General features: G+C 55.2%; 1 protein-coding gene across 1 annotated transcript in view; it reads right to left on the bottom strand.

The window, feature by feature from the left end:
• SCARF2 (scavenger receptor class F member 2) overlaps nucleotides 1–22,475 on the bottom strand; it is a 629,499-nt gene that overhangs the window by 324,261 nt on the left and 282,763 nt on the right. The window contains exon 3 of the mRNA XM_078667105.1: nucleotides 2,195–2,296. Within this exon, the coding sequence (XP_078523231.1) occupies nucleotides 2,195–2,296 (102 nt within the window). The remainder of the gene's footprint in view (nucleotides 1–2,194; nucleotides 2,297–22,475) is intronic.

Raw genomic sequence — 22,475 nt, 5'->3', positions numbered from 1 at the left:
CTCTAGCGGCATGGGTCCGTAACAACCCAGTGATGTAGGGGATACCAGGGGGAGGGGACTGGGAGGACAAGATATCTCTTTATGCCGACAACATTCTCATGTACTTGACTAAGTCATATAGATCAGTTCACAGTATCCTACATATCTTCCAGCTGTTTGGTAGCTACTCAGGATAGACAATTAACTGGACAAAATCATTCATGTTCCCACTGGCGGGTGAGATTCCACAGAGACTATCAGATAATACTCCCTTACAAATCAAAACTAGGCTTATATACCTGGGCATGCAGATCTCCATGAAGGATGATGATTTTCTGGTGGAGAACTTTTATCCCCAGATACAGAGGCTATGTAGGGATGTGGAACACTGGCGGTAACTGCTGGTGTCCCTGATGGGGAGAGCAGTTCTTTTTAAAATGATGTCGCTGCCCAGACTATTATACGTAATGCAAAACACTCCTCACAAGATTCTCAAGAAGGTATTCTAAGATATAAACAGCGAAGTGCGTAAACTCCTTTGGGATGGTGGTAGCGCTAGGATAGCCCTAGGTAAGTTTCATAGGGGAGTATATGAGGTAGGATTGGCTGTTTCAAATATTACTAAATACTATTTGGCCTCACAATTGATAGTGGTCAATGAGTGGACTTTAGCAGATCGCAGAGACCCGGCATTCAGGGCGGATCTCTGGGCGATGGAGGTAAGGGGATAGCTAGCAGAACTACATGGTGGACACACAGATAAGCATCTTCTCCTGTATAGGCAGTCGGTAGTATGGATCTAGAAAGCAGTGACAAAGCACTCGGGCTGGAAGGGTAAATTAACAGGCAGAATGCGACTATGGGACAGTCATCAGTTGGTGGAGCTGGGCGCCCTGAGGGAGACCTTTAAGAAATGCGAAATACTTGGTATCGAGATACTAGAAGATATATGGAGAAGTCAGAAACCCTTCCAGACTATTCTCCTCTGAAAGACAGGCTGCTGATGGATCCAATGGAGACAAAGGAGCCCTCTGTGAGTTAAAGTCCCTATATCTCTCCCAATCCGATAGATCCCCTTTGGGCAGCATGGGAGGGTGACTTAGGGTTTCTAGAGGACGACGTCTGGGAGGAGGCGGTAAAAAGTCCCCGGGAAGTTGCAATAAGAGCCAAGTTCCATCTGGTACAATTGCGCATACTACGCAGATCTTACGCCTCCTGAACGTTACTACATAAACTGGGGCATGGGTTGTCTGATTTTTGCACTAGGGAATGCAGCGAAATAGGTTCCTTTTCTTTATAGATGTTATGTGACTGTAAATATATTAATGAACACTGGAAAGGGGTGACGAGTGTCATGTCAGAGGTCCTGGGGATAAAAATCCCAATAGAGTCGCGTTGGCTGCTTCTGTGTGTAACAGGGGAAGAAAAATGGCCGAAATATACAACTATTTGGCTGAGAGTTGCTGAGATGGTGGCAAAACGAAACATAGCAGCAAATGGGGTGCACAATATGCACCGGACTTGAGAGAATGGGAATCTGACTTGGATTGTTGCTCCAACGCAGAGAAGGTGATATATAAAGCCAGAGGATGCCCACACAAATGGGACAAAATCTGGGGGGATTGGCAGAAATACCGTGGGTACTAGGATTATCCAGAGGGAAGGGGGGCTGAGCTTCAGATCAGACTAGAGAATTCATGTTGTTCATTACGGGTAAGAGAAGAGACTTGCAAGTGTGGCTACACTGTTAATAGAGAATGACAAAATGCAAATATGTAATCTTGATATTGTGATTACGTGATTTACACTGAGCTTTGTTCAATAAAAATAATTTTTTTGAAAACTGAAAATCAGATAGAAGGTGAGAAATCAGCGATGGAATTACCTTAACTGTACTATGAACCTAACTTGTGCATCAGTAACATGGTATCCATTTCTGTTTACGATACAACAGGAAACAAATCAGTCATATTTTACTTGATAAAATTCTCCAGTCAAATGTGATTAGAGGTTGCAATTAATAATTTTGGATCAGCACTATCCTATGGATGCTTTTGGGTTGACCATGAGAGAAGCAAAGTTAGGCCCATTGTTGCAAAAGGTAGTATAAATTGGGTCAACAGAGCAGGAAGAAATCTGCAGAGAGATTGAAACAGAAAGTGTGAAAAGCGGGTGAAATATTTAAAGAAAATCAATCCTTGTTTTAATGACTTACTGGTCTCACAGTTGGCTCCAAAGTATCCATGGCGGCAGCGGCACTCGTTGGGTCTTACACAGACTTCATTCTCTTTGCATGTAAAGTTGCCCTCACATAATGCTAAACGGATGTTCGAAGGAAGAAAAACATGTTAGATAAAAATGAAGTCTGAGGATTTTGTGATATTATAGTAAATTGAAAGCAACCTAGATTTAGTTCTACCAAGGTAAATCAAAACATAGCACAGTTAATAAGTACACATACATGTCCTTTACTTTGAAAGATCATTGCATGCCAGATTCTGTAGTTGTTGAAACAGGACCTACATTCTTGACAGCCTCTCATGAATTTATAAGACACATTGGTGTGTTGTGAATGTTACCCGGAAGATGTGCAAGTGAGGTATGCAGTAGGCACATAAATACTTAAGGAGGGATTGCTGAGGAAACCTTTAGAGTTCCCATAAAAGCATTTAAGTCATGAGTGGATATGACTGACTTCATGATGAAGATTGAGATTGCAGTCTGCACTTCATGACTGTGGGGGAAGGCAAGGGCCCTGGAAAGCACCCAAGGGAGGAGCACAAGGTCACACTTTTTGCTCGTGTCATTTGTGTGGGATGTCACTGCAAGGTTCCCCACTTGGGTAGGACACTCGGCCCTTACATTGGCTTCCCTTGAATATTCCCAATGTTGCCTAGGTTACCTTTGTGGGTGTTTGGGAGGAGCAGAGCAAGGAGGTGTTTCAACTTAAGGTACGCAAGGGGAAGCTCTTACGCAGAGCATGCTGGAGACATACAAACCCACACAACCCCAATCCAGTCAGCTTTGTCTCTGCTCTTCATCCCTCGTCTGTACAGACAGGCAATTTCCCAGCCGCCAGTGCCTTTATTTTAATAGGCATACAGGGTGTAATTCGGAAATACAGTAACACAAAGATTGAATGCTTTGGTGCTAGCTGTAGATTTGAACTTGATCTGAATTGATTTTCATGTGGATTGGGGCTGAATTGAGATGAAGGGTGGCCGGCCGGTGGCCTACCCCTTCTAGCTCTACCCGGGGTTGCTCACATCATGGTGTCTTTAATTTTTGGGAGGGTTGTGATGTGGCAGCTCAGTGGGGGTTCTTTGGTGTCTGTGTTTCCGATTCCCAGATACGCTAATGTGAAATAATGAATATCATAATGCAAATGCTGGTTATTATCATTGGGAAATTATATTGCGAAAGAGAGTGATATCAAACCGTACAAGACATTATTTGCATTGTAGCAATGATATACATCATAAGTCGTATCTATTTTATGTCAAATTATATCATACAATCTATCTTGGTCACGATAAAATGTGTCAATTATTTTCATCTGATTCTTCAAGATTCATGACTGCAGTCGGAAAATAAGCTACGCCCGTTTTATAACCAAAACTGCTCTCCAGTCTTCTTATGTGCAGGTAATATTTGGGTGGAAGTACGGAATTAAACCATATTGCGGGTTGAAGCTAGTCTCCTGGCACTTGCTTTACATTAAAATGGTGACAAATGAATGAATAAATAAATAAATACATTAATTAATTAATTCATTAACATTAAAGTTGCGTCATGTGTCAGTTGCATAACATGCCAAAAAAAATGGCATAGAAAGCATGGACTTTTTAGGCTCAGTAAATAGCTGCCCATTTAAACTGCTATTTTTCTAAACATTAAAAAAATGTTATAGATGTTTCCATACTTGTTAGTCATACCGGGGCACGTTTATACTATCAGGGGAGGAGCAAGAAGAGTGGAACTGTGAGTTAAATGACAGATACTTTGGGCACATTGCTAGATGATGAATTATATATAGCAAATATGTCCCAGAGAACTGCAGTTATTTGCAGTGATTTCAAATATGACCCTAAATATTGTGATATTTGAAAATTAAGTGTAAATTAAGTGAAGACGTCACTTGCTAGTTAAACAATTGTACTGCCCTCAATTGGTGAGTAATTACGTTTTTCAAGGCTGGTGTAACCCCCCCCAAAACCGCAATATTACACACACCATTAGGTGCTGTATATTTCTAGCACTGTGATGAGAATGCTTGAGTAAGGGAAGAAACTGTCGAAATTCATAATTTCCATTCCTTCCTGGCCATTTCTGCATCACATGTCACAAGAGCATGGACTGAAAATGTTTCCTTGGTAGAGGTGGTTGTGCAGTTCCCCTCTGCACAACCTCAGGGAGGGATCTTTGTGGCCCCTTTCTCTAATGGTGAAATTTGTCTTCTAGGAACTCCAATATGGAGAGGAATGTTGCAGAGACCCACCCTCGCCACCCATTTAATGACCAACCCGCAGATTCATGAAAGCCACATTCTGCGAATTCCAAATTGCGAAAATTACCGAATCGCAATTTAGAATTCGCAGAATAGGATTCATGTAGAAAAGCGATCAAAATAAGTGAATCGCAATCGGCTGCAATTGCCGTTTGCGATTTTGCCTAAATCGCAAATAAATCGCAGAATCGCCCTTTTTCCGTGTTGAAATTGCGATCTCGCAATTACCGAAATCGCTAATTGCGATCTCGCTAATAGCGAGATCGCAAAAACGGGAAGTCGCATTTCGAGCACAAGGATGACATCACAACCAGGAAATAGGCAGTTTCCTGCCTCATTCTGCTCACTGAGCCTGAAAGTGGAAGCAGCACTTGCCAGAGCTCCACAACAGAGCCCCTGCAGCAGGAAACCAGGACACGATCAACCCCAGAAAATGTGCCAGGAAGCAGCAGGGAGCAGTGCCCCTGGAAGAACAAGCATTAGAAATGCAATCGGGCTCGGATTTATTTGATTTTGAGCTAATGGTATTGTAAATGGCAATGTGTTTTCGTCATGTGTGATGGAGTGTGTGCATGTGGTGTGTAGTTGTATTATGTGAGTTGTATTGTAATTTTACCAATGGTGTCATGCTGTGCTTTACATGAATATGTTTAAAAGTAAAGTGTATCATACTGCGATTGGTACAAAAGTTAATTGTGGATGCGTTAACAATTGATGCGTGCACTGATGGCTGTTGGTGTGTGTGTTTGGTGGAAGAGTGCACTGGCGCCTGGAGGTGTGTGTGCCTAGTAGAAGGGTGCACTGACGGCTGGTGTATGTGTGCTTAGTAAAACAGTGCACAGATGGCTGATGGTGTGTGTGTTTGGTGAAAGAGTGTACTGACGGTTGCTGGTGAGTGCGCCTTGTAAAAGAATGCACTGACGGCTGCCTGGTGTTGTACGCCTGATGGTGTTTGTGCTTGGTGAAAAAGTGCATTGATGGCTGGTGGTGTTTGGCCCTGGTGAAAGGGTGCACTGATGGCTGGTGTTATGTTGTTGTGTGTGTGTTTGTGTGTGTGTTTCTGTTTGTAGTGGTGAGTGTGTGGGGGTGAGTCTGTGGGGGTGAGTCTGTGGGGGTGAGTCTGTGGTAGTGAGTGTGTTGTGGTGATGAGTGTGTGGTGGTGAGAGAGTGGTGTGTGTGGTGTGTGTGTGTTATGTGTGTATCGTGTATGATTGTGTGGTGCGTATATGGTGTGACATGCTGTTTTCAGTATTCGACTTAACTATGTCTATAGATTGTTCTAACAACACACTGATATAAGGCATAAGACAACAAATGTTTAGTTTTAAAAACATGTGAAGTTACAGAAAGTAGAAAAAACAGACTCTCAAACACTCTTGGTCTCATAAAAGTGAAGAGGACATCTGTTTTCTGTTAATTACTTCTAATCGCGTCTTGTCAGAGTAGTGTCACATTCCTGCCCTCTTCCCTGGCCTCATGCTTCATGGAGACGGGAAAACATATTTGAAGCTTTGTTTTCCCACTAACACAAGGACCCGTTTCGCCTTTGGAAAAGTTAGAGTTATTGGCATTGTAAATGACAAAATCTTTATTTATGTGTTGGTTTTTGTTGGACAGGCCACATGAAGGGCTCGCTCCCTCCCCGCAGGACAGGGCCCGGGCCACCGTCAGCACCATTGCCCGGCCCAGCCGCCATCTTGGACACGGCACCACGCGGCCGTGCGGCCTCAGCCCAACCCCAACCCTGGGCCTGGCCAGGCCCCGACATCCCGGCACCACCCTCCACCCAGGAGGTGAACGGCCCACTTGGCAGGTCAATGGGAGTACGAAGTGTCGATGGCTCTCCCCCGCCAGGTGCCGAGCACCCCCAGCCTCCTCGGGCGCTGGCTCCACCCCCCTGCTGGGTGTCTGGGCTCCCTCATCCCAGACCCCCCGACCTCCAAGAGCGAGGGTCCGGACATCAAAGGGCGCCAGGCCTATAACTGAGGCAGCCCCAGGACAGGAAGGCAGTTGTATCCTGGAGTCGAGAGACCCAAGAAGAACTCATCCGTAACTGGCCTGCTGGCGCTGCCGCGGCCCTCTGCCTCGTGAAACCTTCGTCTTGGCCTGCTGGCGCTGCCGCGGCCCTCTGCCTCGTGAAACCTTCGTCTTGGCCTGCTGGCGCTGCCGCGGCCCTCTGCCTCGTGAAACCATCGTCTTGGCCTGCTGGCGCTGCCGCGGCCCTCTGCCTCGTGAAACCATCGTCTTGGCCTGCTGGCGCTGCCGCGGCCCTCTGCCTCGTGAAACCATCGTCTTGGCCTGCTGGCGCTGCCGCGGCCCTCTGCCTCGTGAAACCATCGTCGTGGCCTGCTGGCGCTGCCGCGGCCCTCTGCTTTGTGAGACTATCATCTTGGCCTGCTGGCGCCGCCGCGGCCCGATCCACAGACACTCCAGCTCGAGGATTGTGAGCTCGCCTCTTAACACCACCTGTACCGATCCGGTACCAAGACTGTCCCGCTACCCCCTTTTCCCTACAGAGACTAGAAGTGAGAGGACCCCCGGGTCCGAGATATCCTGTATCGCTGATATCCTTGCCTTAAGAACCTTACATAAAGCATTGAACTCGACTTGGTGTGGTGCCTGTTTGTGGGGCGGGAGGTAACTTGTCTGTACGATCGCCGGAGACGGTCCCACTCGGGGATCTCTCCCCCAGTATCCGGCCGACCCTCAGGGTCCCCGTCTAACATTGGTGGCCAGCGACGGGATCCGAACCTACGCATAATCGTACAGAAAGTCACCCGACCCACGACACACGACCACCATGACAACAGAGAGCGGAACAACGGAGAAATTCCAGATGGAAAAATTGGAAGACTACAACCACCGAGAACTGAAGCAATATTGCATGGAACTTGGTCTCCCAACCACGGGTCTGAGTACGAAGGAAGACTTCAAACGAGCCCTAGAAGCCTGGGCGGAAACGGGTACGGCCGTACCCCGAACACAAACAACCGAAACGAGCCCCGCACCAACTAAAGGAAGAGCGGGTCTCTCCCTGGAAGAGATCCGAGAAAGAGAAAAAACCAGACTCCACGAATTAGAACTAGCCCGACTTCGCTTGGATGGAGAACTCAAGCTGGCAGAACAAAAAATAACCCTGGAACACTTACGGCTCAGGGAAGAGCGAGAAGACAAGCAAAAACAGAGGGAGCTAGAGGAAAAGAAACTAGAGTACGAACATGAGCGCAATCTCAAAGCACTGGAGATCCAGAAACAGGATAAAGACCTCGGGCTCCCCGAACGACCGACCCCGTCGGCCTTGACCGAGCCCAAGGTTCACATCCCCAAAGATGTCATCCGGGAATACCACAAGAACGATGATATACAGCAGTGGTTTAAAGCCTATGAGGTGGCAATGACCTCCCACCGGATTCCCCGAAGCGATTGGGGAGCCGGATTATGGGGGAGGTTTGTCAACGAAGGGCGGGACGCCCTGCTGCAACTCCCGGACCAGCTGATGACCTCCTACGACCACATGAAGGCCGCCCTCCTCACTCGATACGGGCTCACACCTGAGATGTACCGCCAACGGTTCCGCGACTGCAAACGGATTCCGGGTACAACTTGGGTGGAGTACGTGAACTTTTTTAGCCGAGCCTTCGAGGGGTGGATCAAGGGCAACAAGGTAACCACCTACGAACAACTCTTTGACCTTATCGTATGGGAACACCTGTCGAACAACTGCTTCGTGGAGCTCCGGCAACACCTCCTGGACAGTAAGCTAACCGACCCTCGACAACTCGCCGTCGAAGCCGACCGGTGGGAAAGCACCCGAGTTGGCTGGAACGCACCCAGCGAATTATCCAGATCGTATCGCCCCCGAGGGGGAGGAGGAAGTCAGGGTCGGGGGAGAGACCCCGGCCCCTCGTCACCCCCCAGAAACCCCTCGACCCCGGTTGGCCGAGGAAGCCCTGCCGTCCGGGCCGGTTTCCGGGCCAACATTACGTGCCACAGGTGCCAGCGACCCGGCCACTACGCCAGTGATCCCAACTGCCCAAAGAATCCGAACACTACCCCCCGCCAAGTTGCAGCGGCGGCCCTAGGGGAAGAACTAATCCCGGAGGACCAAGAAGAGTACGAGGCCGATCCCTCTGAATGGGCACCCGCCGCCATGGCACTGGTCTGCTTCGGGGAGAGAGACATGATTCCGCGGGCCCCCCTTCCCGCCAACACACAGAAGTACGGTCAATGGGTCAACATTAATGGCCGCCGGGCGGAAGCCCTCCGCGACACCGGGGCCAGTGTAACGGCGGTCCGACGCCACCTCGTCACTCCAGACCAAATCTTGCCGAACATTCTTTGCCCTGTCCGATCAGCCGACAACTCTGAAAGCCTATGCCACATGGCCTGCGTCCCCTTCGAGTGGGGGGGAGTAACAGGGATGTTAAAAGTAACTGTCCGCGATGATGCCCCCGTGGACTGCCTCCTAGGAAACGATCTTGAAAGCTCTCCCTGGGCAGCTGTCGAGCGGAGGGAGCACCTGGGGATGCTTGGCCTCCCCGAATGGGTCTGCGTCACGACCCGCTGATGACCTCCTACGACCACATGAAGGCCGCCCTCCTCACTCGATACGGGCTCACACCTGAGATGTACCGCCAACGGTTCCGCGACTGCAAACGGATTCCGGGTACAACTTGGGTGGAGTACGTGAACTTTTTTAGCCGAGCCTTCGAGGGGTGGATCAAGGGCAACAAGGTAACCACCTACGAACAACTCTTTGACCTTATCGTATGGGAACACCTGTCGAACAACTGCTTCGTGGAGCTCCGGCAACACCTCCTGGACAGTAAGCTAACCGACCCTCGACAACTCGCCGTCGAAGCCGACCGGTGGGAAAGCACCCGAGTTGGCTGGAACGCACCCAGCGAATTATCCAGATCGTATCGCCCCCGAGGGGGAGGAGGAAGTCAGGGTCGGGGGAGAGACCCCGGCCCCTCGTCACCCCCCAGAAACCCCTCGACCCCGGTTGGCCGAGGAAGCCCTGCCGTCCGGGCCGGTTTCCGGGCCAACATTACGTGCCACAGGTGCCAGCGACCCGGCCACTACGCCAGTGATCCCAACTGCCCAAAGAATCCGAACACTACCCCCCGCCAAGTTGCAGCGGCGGCCCTAGGGGAAGAACTAATCCCGGAGGACCAAGAAGAGTACGAGGCCGATCCCTCTGAATGGGCACCCGCCGCCATGGCACTGGTCTGCTTCGGGGAGAGAGACATGATTCCGCGGGCCCCCCTTCCCGCCAACACACAGAAGTACGGTCAATGGGTCAACATTAATGGCCGCCGGGCGGAAGCCCTCCGCGACACCGGGGCCAGTGTAACGGCGGTCCGACGCCACCTCGTCACTCCAGACCAAATCTTGCCGAACATTCTTTGCCCTGTCCGATCAGCCGACAACTCTGAAAGCCTATGCCACATGGCCTGCGTCCCCTTCGAGTGGGGGGGAGTAACAGGGATGTTAAAAGTAACTGTCCGCGATGATGCCCCCGTGGACTGCCTCCTAGGAAACGATCTTGAAAGCTCTCCCTGGGCAGCTGTCGAGCGGAGGGAGCACCTGGGGATGCTTGGCCTCCCCGAATGGGTCTGCGTCACGACCCGGTCCATGACCGCCCGCGCGGTCCCCAGCCCGGAAGAGCCCGAGTGGCCAGAACCTCCTCCCGCGCTCATCCCAGAGGAGGCCGCCCCAGAAGCCAGTCCATTGACCCAAACCGAAGAAGGATCCGACCAGCTTCGGGACGTCCCTGACCTGGCACACTGGCGGCAGGAGGGAGGCCCCACGCAGGAACAATTCCGGGCCGAACAGAAAACTTGTCCCTCTCTCGAAGGACTCCGGCAGCAAGCCCTGGTCCAGAGCACCGGGGATACCTCAGGGACCCACTGGATCTACTGGGACCAAGACCTGCTCTACAGCGAGCAGAAAGTTGCAGAATTAGGGGCCGGTCGGGTGCTGGTGGTGCCCCTTCGCTTCCGAGACTTCCTCCTGAACTTAGCCCACGATGTCCCCCTTGCCGGACACCTGGGGCAGGATAAAACCTACGACCGCCTGGTGACCCACTTTTTCTGGCCCCACATGCAGAAGGATGTCACCAACCACTGCAAGGCCTGCCCCACCTGCCAGGCCAGCGGAAAAAGTGGCCGAAAAATCAAAGCACCGTTACAACCCTTTCCTGTCGTCACCACCCCGTTTGAACGAGTGGGAATAGACATTGTGGGGCCCCTCGACCCGCGAACAGCCCAAGGACATCGGTTCATCCTGGTCCTTGTAGACCACGCCACCCGCTATCCCGAGGCCATCCCTCTTCGGACTGTGACGGCCCCCGTGGTGGGCCGGGCCCTGATGGGGATCTTCTCCCGGGTGGGGTTCCCCCGGGAGGTCGTCAGTGACAGGGGCACGAACTTTATCTCCAGATATATGAAGTCCCTCTGGCAGCAATGCGGGGTCACCTACAAGTTCACGACCCCCTATCACCCGCAAGGAAACGGACTGGTCGAGAGATTCAACCGCACCCTCAAGGGGATGATTAGGGGTCTAGAAGAACCCCTTCGACGCCAGTGGGATGTACTACTTCCATGCCTCCTGTTTGCCTATCGGGAGGTCCCGCAGAAGTCCCTCGGCTTCAGCCCATTTGAACTCCTGTACGGGCACCCCGTCCGGGGCCCCCTCAGCCTAGTCAAGGAAGGTTGGGAGCAGCCTCCCCAGAAAACTCCCCCGGACATCTACAGGTATCTCCTGGCTCTCCGCAACCAGACCCGGCGGTTCCGAGACGCCGCCAAAGCCAACCTCGAGGCCAGTCAGGAGGACATGAAGAGGTGGTACGATCAGCACACGTCCTCCATTGAGTTCGAACCTGGACAACAGGTCTGGGTGATGTCCCCGGTTGAGCCCTGTGCACTCCAAGACAGATGGTCCGGGCCCTTCAAGGTAATCGAACGCAAGGGGCCCGTCACCTATTTAATCGACATGGAGACTGCCCGGAACCCCCTACGGGTCCTCCATGCCAACAGGCTCAAACCCCATTTTGTGCGATCCGAACTCAGCCTCCTGATGGCTACCGATACTGGGACAGAAGAAGACTCCGAACCCCTTCCGGACTTACTGAGGGCCCTCGAGCAGGATGGCTCAGTGGAAGGGGTCCAGCTCTCCGAGGCCCTGTCCCCGGAGCAACGCCAAGACTGCCAAACGCTCCTGAGGCAGTTCGCCTCCCTGTTCTCCCTCACCCCCGGAGTCACCCCCTGGTGCCTCCACGATGTGGACACCGGGGACAGCCCTCCTATTCGACACCGAGCGTACCGCGTACCAGACCGGGTACGAGCCTGCATCCAGACCGAGGTGTCCAAGATGCTGACCCTAGGAGTGATCGAACCCTCAGACAGTCCCTGGGCGAGCCCAGTCGTCCTGGTTCCCAAGGCAGCTGCCCCGGGCGTTGCCCCTGAGCTCCGGTTCTGCGTGGACTATCGGGGGCTGAATGCAGTTACCCGGACCGACGCTCATCCCATCCCCCGGGCAGACGAGCTAGTTGACCGGATGGGGGCCGCCCGCTACCTGAGCATCTTCGACCTAACAGCGGGCTACTGGCAGATCGGCCTCACCCCTAGGGCCCAAGAACGATCCGCCTTCTCTACCCCTGACGGGCACTACCACTTTAAAGTCATGCCCTTCGGCATGAAAAACGCCCCGGCAACGTTCCAACGGCTGGTAAACCAGGTACTGGCGGGCCTGGAAGACTTCAGCGCCGCCTACCTGGACGACATTGCTGTGTACAGCCACCAGTGGACCGACCACCTCCGCCACCTGCGGGAGGTTCTACACGCCCTCCAGCAAGCCGGGCTCACCATCAAAGCCAGCAAGTGCCAGGTTGGCCAAGGGTCCGTGACCTACCTAGGACACCAAGTGGGAAGCGGGCTGGTGGCCCCTCTCCAACTCAAGATCGCTGCCATCCAGGCCTGGCAACCCCCTACGATCCAAACGGAGGTCCGAGCCTTCCTGGGGCTCACCGGATACTACCGGCGGTTCGTGAAGGACTATGGCAGCATCGTGGGGCCCCTCACAGAGCTCACCTCCAAAAAGAGCCCCAAAACCGTCAACTGGACCCCGGCCTGCCAATCGGCCTTCGAAAAGCTAAAGACCGCCATGTGCACGGCCCCCGTGCTCCAGGCTCCCGACTACAGCCGGGAATTCATTGTGCAGACGGACGCCTCCGATCATGGTGTGGGGGCCGTCCTCTCCCAACTCAAAGCCGAAGGGGTCGACCATCCGGTGGTCTTCATCAGCCGACGCCTCTTGCCCCGAGAACAGCGCTGGAGCACCATTGAGAGAGAGGCCTTCGCCGTAGTCTGGGCACTCAAGAAGCTCCGGCCCTACCTCTTCGGCACCCACTTCCGGGTGCAAACAGACCACCGACCCCTGCAATGGCTGATGCAAATGCGGGGGGAGAACCCGAAGCTGCTACGTTGGTCCATCTCCCTGCAGGGGATGGACTTCACTGTGGAACATCGACCCGGCCAAGACCACGCCAACGCGGATGGCCTGTCCCGCTTTTTCCGCCTCGACGAGGAAAGTCCCCAAGAAGATGGGTGACTCTCCCCGCCTTCAGCTGGGGGGGACGCATGTTGGACAGGCCACATGAAGGGCTCGCTCCCTCCCCGCAGGACAGGGCCCGGGCCACCGTCAGCACCATTGCCCGGCCCAGCCGCCATCTTGGACACGGCACCACGCGGCCGTGCGGCCTCAGCCCAACCCCAACCCTGGGCCTGGCCAGGCCCCGACATCCCGGCACCACCCTCCACCCAGGAGGTGAACGGCCCACTTGGCAGGTCAATGGGAGTACGAAGTGTCGATGGCTCTCCCCCGCCAGGTGCCGAGCACCCCCAGCCTCCTCGGGCGCTGGCTCCACCCCCCTGCTGGGTGTCTGGGCTCCCTCATCCCAGACCCCCCGACCTCCAAGAGCGAGGGTCCGGACATCAAAGGGCGCCAGGCCTATAACTGAGGCAGCCCCAGGACAGGAAGGCAGTTGTATCCTGGAGTCGAGAGACCCAAGAAGAACTCATCCGTAACTGGCCTGCTGGCGCTGCCGCGGCCCTCTGCCTCGTGAAACCTTCGTCTTGGCCTGCTGGCGCTGCCGCGGCCCTCTGCCTCGTGAAACCTTCGTCTTGGCCTGCTGGCGCTGCCGCGGCCCTCTGCCTCGTGAAACCATCGTCTTGGCCTGCTGGCGCTGCCGCGGCCCTCTGCCTCGTGAAACCATCGTCTTGGCCTGCTGGCGCTGCCGCGGCCCTCTGCCTCGTGAAACCATCGTCTTGGCCTGCTGGCGCTGCCGCGGCCCTCTGCCTCGTGAAACCATCGTCGTGGCCTGCTGGCGCTGCCGCGGCCCTCTGCTTTGTGAGACTATCATCTTGGCCTGCTGGCGCCGCCGCGGCCCGATCCACAGACACTCCAGCTCGAGGATTGTGAGCTCGCCTCTTAACACCACCTGTACCGATCCGGTACCAAGACTGTCCCGCTACCCCCTTTTCCCTACAGAGACTAGAAGTGAGAGGACCCCCGGGTCCGAGATATCCTGTATCGCTGATATCCTTGCCTTAAGAACCTTACATAAAGCATTGAACTCGACTTGGTGTGGTGCCTGTTTGTGGGGCGGGAGGTAACTTGTCTGTACGATCGCCGGAGACGGTCCCACTCGGGGATCTCTCCCCCAGTATCCGGCCGACCCTCAGGGTCCCCGTCTAACAGTTTTGAAAACAGATAAATAAATGGCAGTCATTTACATTGCCATTAGCTTACTCTCTGCAGTCACTCTGCACTCTCTAACACTCCCTAGCACTCCCTACTCACTCTGCACTCTCTAGCACTCCCTAGAACTCCCTACTCACTCTGCACTCTCTAGCACTCCCTACTCACTCTGCACTCTCTAGCACTCCCTAGCATTCCCTACTCACTCTGCACTCTGCACTCCCTATGCACTCTGCATTCCCTATGCACTCTGCACTCCCTATGCACTCTGCACTCCCTATGCACTCTGCACTCCCTATGCACTCTGCACTCCCTATGCACTCTGCACTCTGCACTCCATGTGCACTCTGCACTCCCTATGCACTCTGCACTCCCTATGCACTCTGCACTCCCTATGCACTATAAACGCTGCACTCCCTATGCACTCTGCACTCCCTATGCACTCTGCACTCTGCACTCCCTATGCACTCTGCACTCCCTATGCACTCTGCACTCCCTATGCACTCTGCACTCCCTATGCACTCTGCACTCCCTATGCACTCTGCACTCTGCACTCCCTATGCACTCTGCACTCTGCGCTCCCTATGCACTCTGCACTCCCTATGCACTCTGCACTCCCTAAGCACTCTGCACTCTGCGCTCCCTATGCACTCTGCACTCCCTATGCACTCTGCACTCTGCACTCCCTATGCACTCTGCAGTCCCTATGCACTCTGCACTCTGCGCTCCCTATGCACTCTGCACTCGCTATGCACTCTGCACTCTGCACTCCCTATGCACTCTGCACTCCCTATGCACTCTGCACTCCCTATGCACTCTGCACTCCCTATGCACTCTGCACTCCCTATGCACTCTGCACTCCCTATGCACTCTGTACTCCCTATGCACTCTGCACTCTTCACTCCCTATGCACTGTGCACTCTTCACTCCCTATGCACTGTGCACGCTTCACTCCCTGTGCACTGTGCACTCTTCACTCCCTATGCACTATCTATGCCCTCTGCACTATGCACTCCCTATGCACTCTGCACTATGCACTCCCTATGCACTCTGCACTATGCACTCCCTCTGCACTCCCTATGCACTGTGCACTCCCTATGCACTCTGCACTCCCTATGCACTCTGCACTCCCTATGCACTCTGCACTCCCTATGTACCCTGCACTCCCTATGCACCCTGCACTCTGCACTCCCTATGCACTCTGCACTCCCTATGCACTCTGCACTCTGCACTCCCTATGCACTCTGCACTCCCTATGCACTCTGCACTCCCCATGCACTCTGCACTCCCCATGCACTCTGCACTCCCTATGCACTCTGCACTCCCCATGCACTCTGCACTCCCTATGCACTCTGCACTCCCTATGCACTCTGCACTCCCTATGCACTCTAGACTCCCTATGCACTCTGCACTCTGCACTCCCTATGCACTCTGCACTCCCTATGCACTCTGCACTCTGCACTCCCTATGCACTCTGCACTCCCTATGCACTCTGCACTCCCTATGCACTCTGCACTCCCTATGCACTCTGCACTCCCTATGCACTCTGCACTCCCTATGCACTCTGCACTCCCTATGCACTCTGCACTCCCTATGCACTCTGCACTCTTCACTCCCTATGCACTCTGCACTCCCTATGCACTCTGCACTATGCATTCCCTATGCACTCTGCACTATGCACTCCCTATGCACTCTGCACTATGCACTCCCTATGCACTCTGCACTCCCTATGCACTCTGCACTCCCTATGCACTCTGCACTCCCTATGCACTCTGCACTCCCTATGCACTCTGCACTCCCTATGCACTCTGCACTCTTCACTCCCTATGCACTCTGCACTCCCTATGCACTCTGCACTATGCACTCCCTATGCACTCTGTACTATGCACTCCCTATGCACTCTGCACTATGCACTCCATATGCACTCTGCACTCTGCGCTCCCTATGCACTCTGCACTCCCTATGCACTACGCACTCTGCACTCCCTATGCACTCTGCACTCCCTATGCACTCTGCACTCCCTATGCACTCCCTATGCACTCTGCACTATGCACTCCCTATGCACTCTGCACTATGCACTCCCTATGCACTCTGCACTCCCTATGCACTCGGCACTCTGCACTCCCTATGCACTCGGCACTCTGCACTCCCTATGCACTCTTCACTCTTCACTCCCTATGCACTCTGCATTCCCTATGCACTCTGCACTCCCTATGCACTCTGCACTCCCTATGCACTCTGCACTCCCTATGCACTCTGCACTCTGCGCTCCCTATGCACTCTGCACTCCCTATGCACTCTGCACTCCCTAAGCACTCTGCACTCTGCGCTCCCTATGCACTCTGCACTCCCTATGCACTCTGCACTCTGCACTCCCTATGCACTCTGCAGTCCCTATGCACTCTGCACTCTGCGCTCCCTATGCACTCTGCACTCCCTATGCACTCTGCACTCTGCACTCCCTATGCACTCTGCACTCCCTATGCACTCTGCACTCTGCACTCCCTATGCACTGTGCACTCTTCACTCCCTATGCACTGTGCACTCTTCACTCCCTATGCACTGTGCACGCTTCACTCCCTGTGCACTGTGCACTCTTCACTCCCTATGCACTATGCACTCCCTATGCACTCTGCACTATGCACTCCCTATGCACTCTGCACTATGCACTCCCTATGCACTCTGCACTATGCACTCCCTATGCACTCTGCACTATTCACTCCCTATGCACTCTGCACTCCCTATGCACTCTGCACTCCCTATGCACTGTGCACTCCCTATGCACTCTGCACTCCCTATGCACTCTGCACTCCCTATGCACTCTGCACTCCCTATGTGCCCTGCACTCCCTATGCACCCTGCACTCTGCACTCCCTATGCACTCTGCACTCCCTATGCACTCTGCACTCCCTATGCACTCTGCACTCTGCACTCCCTATGCACTCTGCACTCCCTATGCACTCTGCACTCCCTATGCACTCTGCACTCCCTATGCACTCTGCACTCTGCCCTTCCTATGCACTCTGCACTCCCTATGCACTCTGCACTCCCTATGCACTCTGCACTCCCTATGCACTCTAGACTCCCTATGTACTCTGCACTCTGCACTCCCTATGCACTCTGCACTCCCTATGCACTCTGCACTCCCTATGCACTCTGCACTCCCTATGCACTCTGCACTCCCTATGCACTCTGCACTCCCTATGCACTCTGCACTCCCTATGCACTCTGCACTCTTCACTCCCTATGCAGCCTGCACTCCCTATGCACTCTGCACTATGCACTCCCTATGCACTCTGCACTATGCACTCCCTATGCACTCTGCACTATGCACTCCCTATGCACTCTGCACTCCCTATGCACTCTGCACTCCCTATGCACTCTGCACTCCCTATGCACTATGCACTCCCTATGCACTCTGCACTCCCTATGCACTCTGCACTCTTCACTCCCTATGCACTCTGCACTCCCTATGCACTCTGCACTATGCACTCCCTATGCACTCTGTACTATGCACTCCCTATGCACTCTGCACTATGCACTCCCTATGCACTCTGCACTCTGCACTCCCTATGCACTACGCACTCTGCACTCCCTATGCGCTCTGCACTCCCTATGCACTCTGCACTCCCTATACACTCCCTATGCACTCTGCACTATGCACTCCCTATGCACTCTGCACTATGCACTCCCTATGCACTCTGCACTCCCTATGCACTCGGCACTCTGCACTCCCTATGCACTCTTCACTCCCTATGCACTCTGCACTCCCTATGCACTCTGCACTCCCCATGCACTCTGCACTCCCCATGCACTCTGCACTCCCTATGCATTCTGCACTCCCTATGCATTCTGCACTCCCAATTGCACTCTGCACTCCCTATGCACCCTGCACTCCCTATGCACTCTGCACTCCCTATGCACTCTGCACTATGCACTCCCTATGCACTCTGCACTCCCTATGCACTTTGCACTCCCTATGCACTCTGCACTCCCTATGCACTCTGCACTCTGCGCTCCTGTTGGACCCGGCCTCATGGCGTGGTCCTACCCCTCCCGCATGGCGGGCCCAGGACGATATCCGCCCTCCACCAGACCTCGGGCGGCCCCTTCGGCCCGATCCTGCACGCCCCAACCCCACCGGGGCCGGCTACCATCCCGGTCCACCAGCGCAGGCCTGACCCCAGCGTAGGCCCATCACGGCCTCAGCACGAGGCCGTGCCCGACTCCATCTTGGACCCGCAACGTCACAACCACGTGGCCTCGGCCCCAGCCCAGGCCCCAGCGAAGCCCCGACATCGAGGCACCAAGATCCACCCAGGTGGTCGAGTAGCCACTCGACAGATCCCGGAGGAAGGGGAGTTTCGATGGGCCTCCAGCCGTACCCGGACGCCTGGTATCGATCGCCCTCCGGCCTCCCTGGGCGCTGGCTCCACCCCCCTGCTGGGTGTCTGGACACCATCATCCCGGCCCCTCTGACCCCCAGGCGCGAGGGTCCGGACTTCAAAGACCTCCAGACCTATATCTGGGGCAACCCTGGATTAAGACTGCAGTTGTATCCTGGACTGGAAGCCCTGCTGATGCTGTCACGGCCGACACCAGACGAACTCATCCGTAACCCGACGACCTTCTGAGAGCCTGCTGGCGCTGCCGCGGCCTACCTTGCTGAACCTTCCGAGAGCCTGCTGGCGCTGCCGCGGCCTATCTTGCTGAACCATCAGAGAGCCTGCTGGCGCTGCCGCGGCCTACCTTGCTGAACCTTCCGAGAGCCTGCTGGCGCTGCCGCGGCCTATCTTGCTGAACCATCAGAGAGCCTGCTGGCGCTGCCGCGGCCTATCTTGCTGAACCATCTGAGAGCCTGCTGGCGCTGCCGCGGCCTACCTTGCTGAACCTTCCGAGAGCCTGCTGGCGCTGCCGCGGCCTATCCTGTCGAACCATCTGAGAGCCTGCTGGCGCTGTCGCGGCTCGAGCATCTCGGAACCCCCCAGCTCGAGGATTGAGAGCTGTGCGTAGGGTATCCCTTCCTCCGCCCAGAGTAAGACTGTCCCGCTACCTTACCCCCCTTTAAGAGACTTTCCAGATCCCTCGATCTGCTTGTACATACTGCCAAGAACCAGCAACCGTTTATTCCCTATAAAAGCTTGAGAACGTAACTTCTTGTGTGGTGTCCATCTGTAGTGTTGTGATTACTCTGCTGTACGATCCTAGGAGAGGACCCTCATTCAGGAGGCCTCTCAGCAACCGCTCAGCTACTCCTCGACGGAGAGGTGGACCTAGGGGTGGTCAGTCAGTCATCTTCTGCCTCGCCCGGGGACGCCTTTCTAACATTGGTGGCAAGCGCTGGGATCCGAGCCCACGCAGATCGTTCAGAGAGTAATTCGCTCACTACCAAGAAAAAACCACTGCAACCATGAGCACAGAATTCCAGAAAGAGAAAATGGAAGACTACAGTCACAAGGAGCTAAAGCAATTCTGCAAGGACTTAGGCATCGCTACCACTGGCTTAAGTACTAAAGAAGACTTTAAATCGGCCCTGCAGGCCTGGGTGGATGCCGGCGAGGCGCCACCCCCGAGGGAAGATAACCCGGGCCCGAACGGAGGCACGGAGGCTGCGACGAACCCCGCGGGAGGGAGACCCGCGAACCCAGACACGGGCCTCTCCCACGAAGATGCCAGAGAACGAGAGAAGAACCGGCTCCACGAATTGGAGCTCGTTCGACTCAGGCAAGAAGGAGAGATCCAACTGGCAGAAAGGAAGTTAGCCCTCGAGCAGCTACGGCTAGAATGAGACCTAGAAGAAAGGCGAAGACAAAGAGACCTCGAGGAGAAGAAACTCCTGCTCGAGCATGAGCGAGTCCTCAAAGAAATGGAATTTAAAGCCAAGGCAAACGAGACTGATCGCTCCGGGGGGAAGACCTCACCTCCCCCGGGGGACACAAAGGTGCACATACCTAAGGATGTCGTCAAAGAGTACTATAAGAACGACGACATCCAACAGTGGTTCAAAGCCTACGAGGTCGCCATGACCGCCCATCGAGTACCCCTCAAGGACTGGGGCGCCGGCCTGTGGGGGAAGTTTATCAACGAAGGAAGAGACGCCCTGCTAGAGCTCCCCGACGCCGAGATGACCTCGTACGAGCACATGAAGACCGCCCTCCTCACTCGCTACGGACTCACCCCCGAGATGTACCGACAGCGATTCCGAGACTGCAAAAAAATCCCCGGTACCACGTGGGTGGAGTACGTGAACTATTACAGCAGAGCCTTCGAGGGGTGGACTCGGGGCTGTCAGGTCACCACCTACCAGCAGTTGGTCGACCTCATTCTGTGGGAACATCTATCCAATAACTGCTTCATCGAACTCCGGCAACACCTCCTCGACAGCAAACTAACTGAGCCACGAAAACTCGCTGTCGAGGCGGATAGATGGACGAGCACCCGAGTCGGCCGGGGTCCGACGGAAGACTCCGGCCGGGGATCTTCGGGAAACCACCGACCCCGAGGCGGCAGAGTAGGCCAGAGCCGGGGACGAGACGCCCCCCAGGGGTCTTCCCCTGCCTCCACGTCGCCACCCTGGGGCCAGAGAGGGGGCCCCCCAGCCAGACCAGGGCCCCGCCCGAATGTTACGTGCCACAGATGCCAGCGACAGGGTCATTACGCGAATGACCCCCTCTGCCCGATGAATCAGCGACCCGGCACTACCGGGCCCCCAGCCCGCCAGATAATGGCCGCGGCCCTGGGTGAAGAAGGTAGTGAGGAAGAGGACAACGGCCCCGAGCAGGCCGAGTGGGAGCCCGCCGCCATGACCTTAGCCTGCCTGGGGACTCACGACCTAATCCCCCGAGGCCCGATCCCCGGCAACACCCAAAAGTACCGCCAGTGGGTCACCATCAATGGTCGCCGAACCGAAGCCCTCCGTGACACTGGAGCCAGCGTAACAGCAGTCCGCTGCCATTTGGTGACCGCCGAACAGATCCTTCCTAACGTCCTGTGCCCAGTCCGGTCCGCAGATAACTCAGAGACTTTGTGCCAAATGGCCCGCATCCACTTCAAGTGGGGGGGAGTGTCGGGCATGCTAAAAGTGACTGTCCGCGACGACACCCCCGTGGACTGCCTCCTTGGGAACGACCTGGAAAGTTCCCCCTGGGCAGGCGTCGAAAGAAGAGAGCACCTAGGGATGCTAGGCCTTCCCGAGTGGGTCTGCGCGACCACCCGCTCCATGTCCGCCCGAGCCTCCACCCCAGCGGGGGAAGCTTCGACTGAAGAGCCGGAGTGGCCCGCACCGCCGCCACCCGTCATCCCCGAGGACCCTGGCCTGGAACACGGCTCCCAAGAGCCCGACCAAGAAAACCTCCCCGAGCTCCAACACCTCCCCGAACTCGCGCAATGGCGCCAAGAAGGGGGTCCCACTCGCGAACAGTTCCGGCAGGAGCAGAAAACCTGCCCCTCCCTTGAGGGGGTCCGACAGCAAGCCGCTACTCAAGCCGCGGGAGACCCCGCGGGGTCCCACTGGGTCTATTGGGACAACGACCTTCTCTACAGTGAACAGAAGATTGCCGAACTAGGGGCCAGCCGGGTGCTGGTCGTGCCCCTCCGATTCAGAGACTTCCTCCTAAACTTAGCACATGATGTGCCCCTCGCCGGGCACCTGGGGCAGGACAAAACTTACAGCCGCCTGGTGACCCATTTCTACTGGCCGAAAATGCGGAACGATGTGCATAACCACTGCAGGACCTGCCCGACCTGTCAAGCCAGCGGAAAGAGCGGGGGGAAGGTGAAGGCCCCGCTCCAACCTTTTCCCGTGGTCACCACCCCCTTCGAGCGAGTGGGGATCGACATCGTAGGGCCCCTGGATCCTCGCACCTCGCAGGGGCACCGCTTCATCCTCGTCCTGGTGGATCATGCTACACGCTATCCCGAGGCCATCCCCCTCCGAACCATCACGGCCCCCGTGGTGGGCCGAGCCCTCATGAGCATCTTCTCCCGAGTCGGCTTCCCTCGGGAAGTCGTGAGTGATCGGGGCTCCAACTTTATCTCGAAGCATATGCGGTCCCTCTGGCAGCAGTGCGGGGTCGCCTATAAGTTCAGCACTCCGTATCATCCCCAAGGAAATGGGCTAGTCGAACAATTCAACAGGACACTGAAGGGGATGATCAAGGGCCTAGAGGAGCCCCTCCGGCGCAAATGGGATGTCCTACTGCCTTGCCTCCTGTTCGCCTACCGAGAG

This window comes from Lissotriton helveticus, chromosome 11 (assembly GCF_964261635.1).
Source record: "Lissotriton helveticus chromosome 11, aLisHel1.1, whole genome shotgun sequence".
Classification (NCBI taxonomy): Eukaryota; Metazoa; Chordata; class Amphibia; order Caudata; family Salamandridae; genus Lissotriton; species Lissotriton helveticus.
The sequence above is the reverse complement of the archived record's forward strand: the minus strand, read 5'-3'. Positions and strand labels throughout refer to the sequence as shown.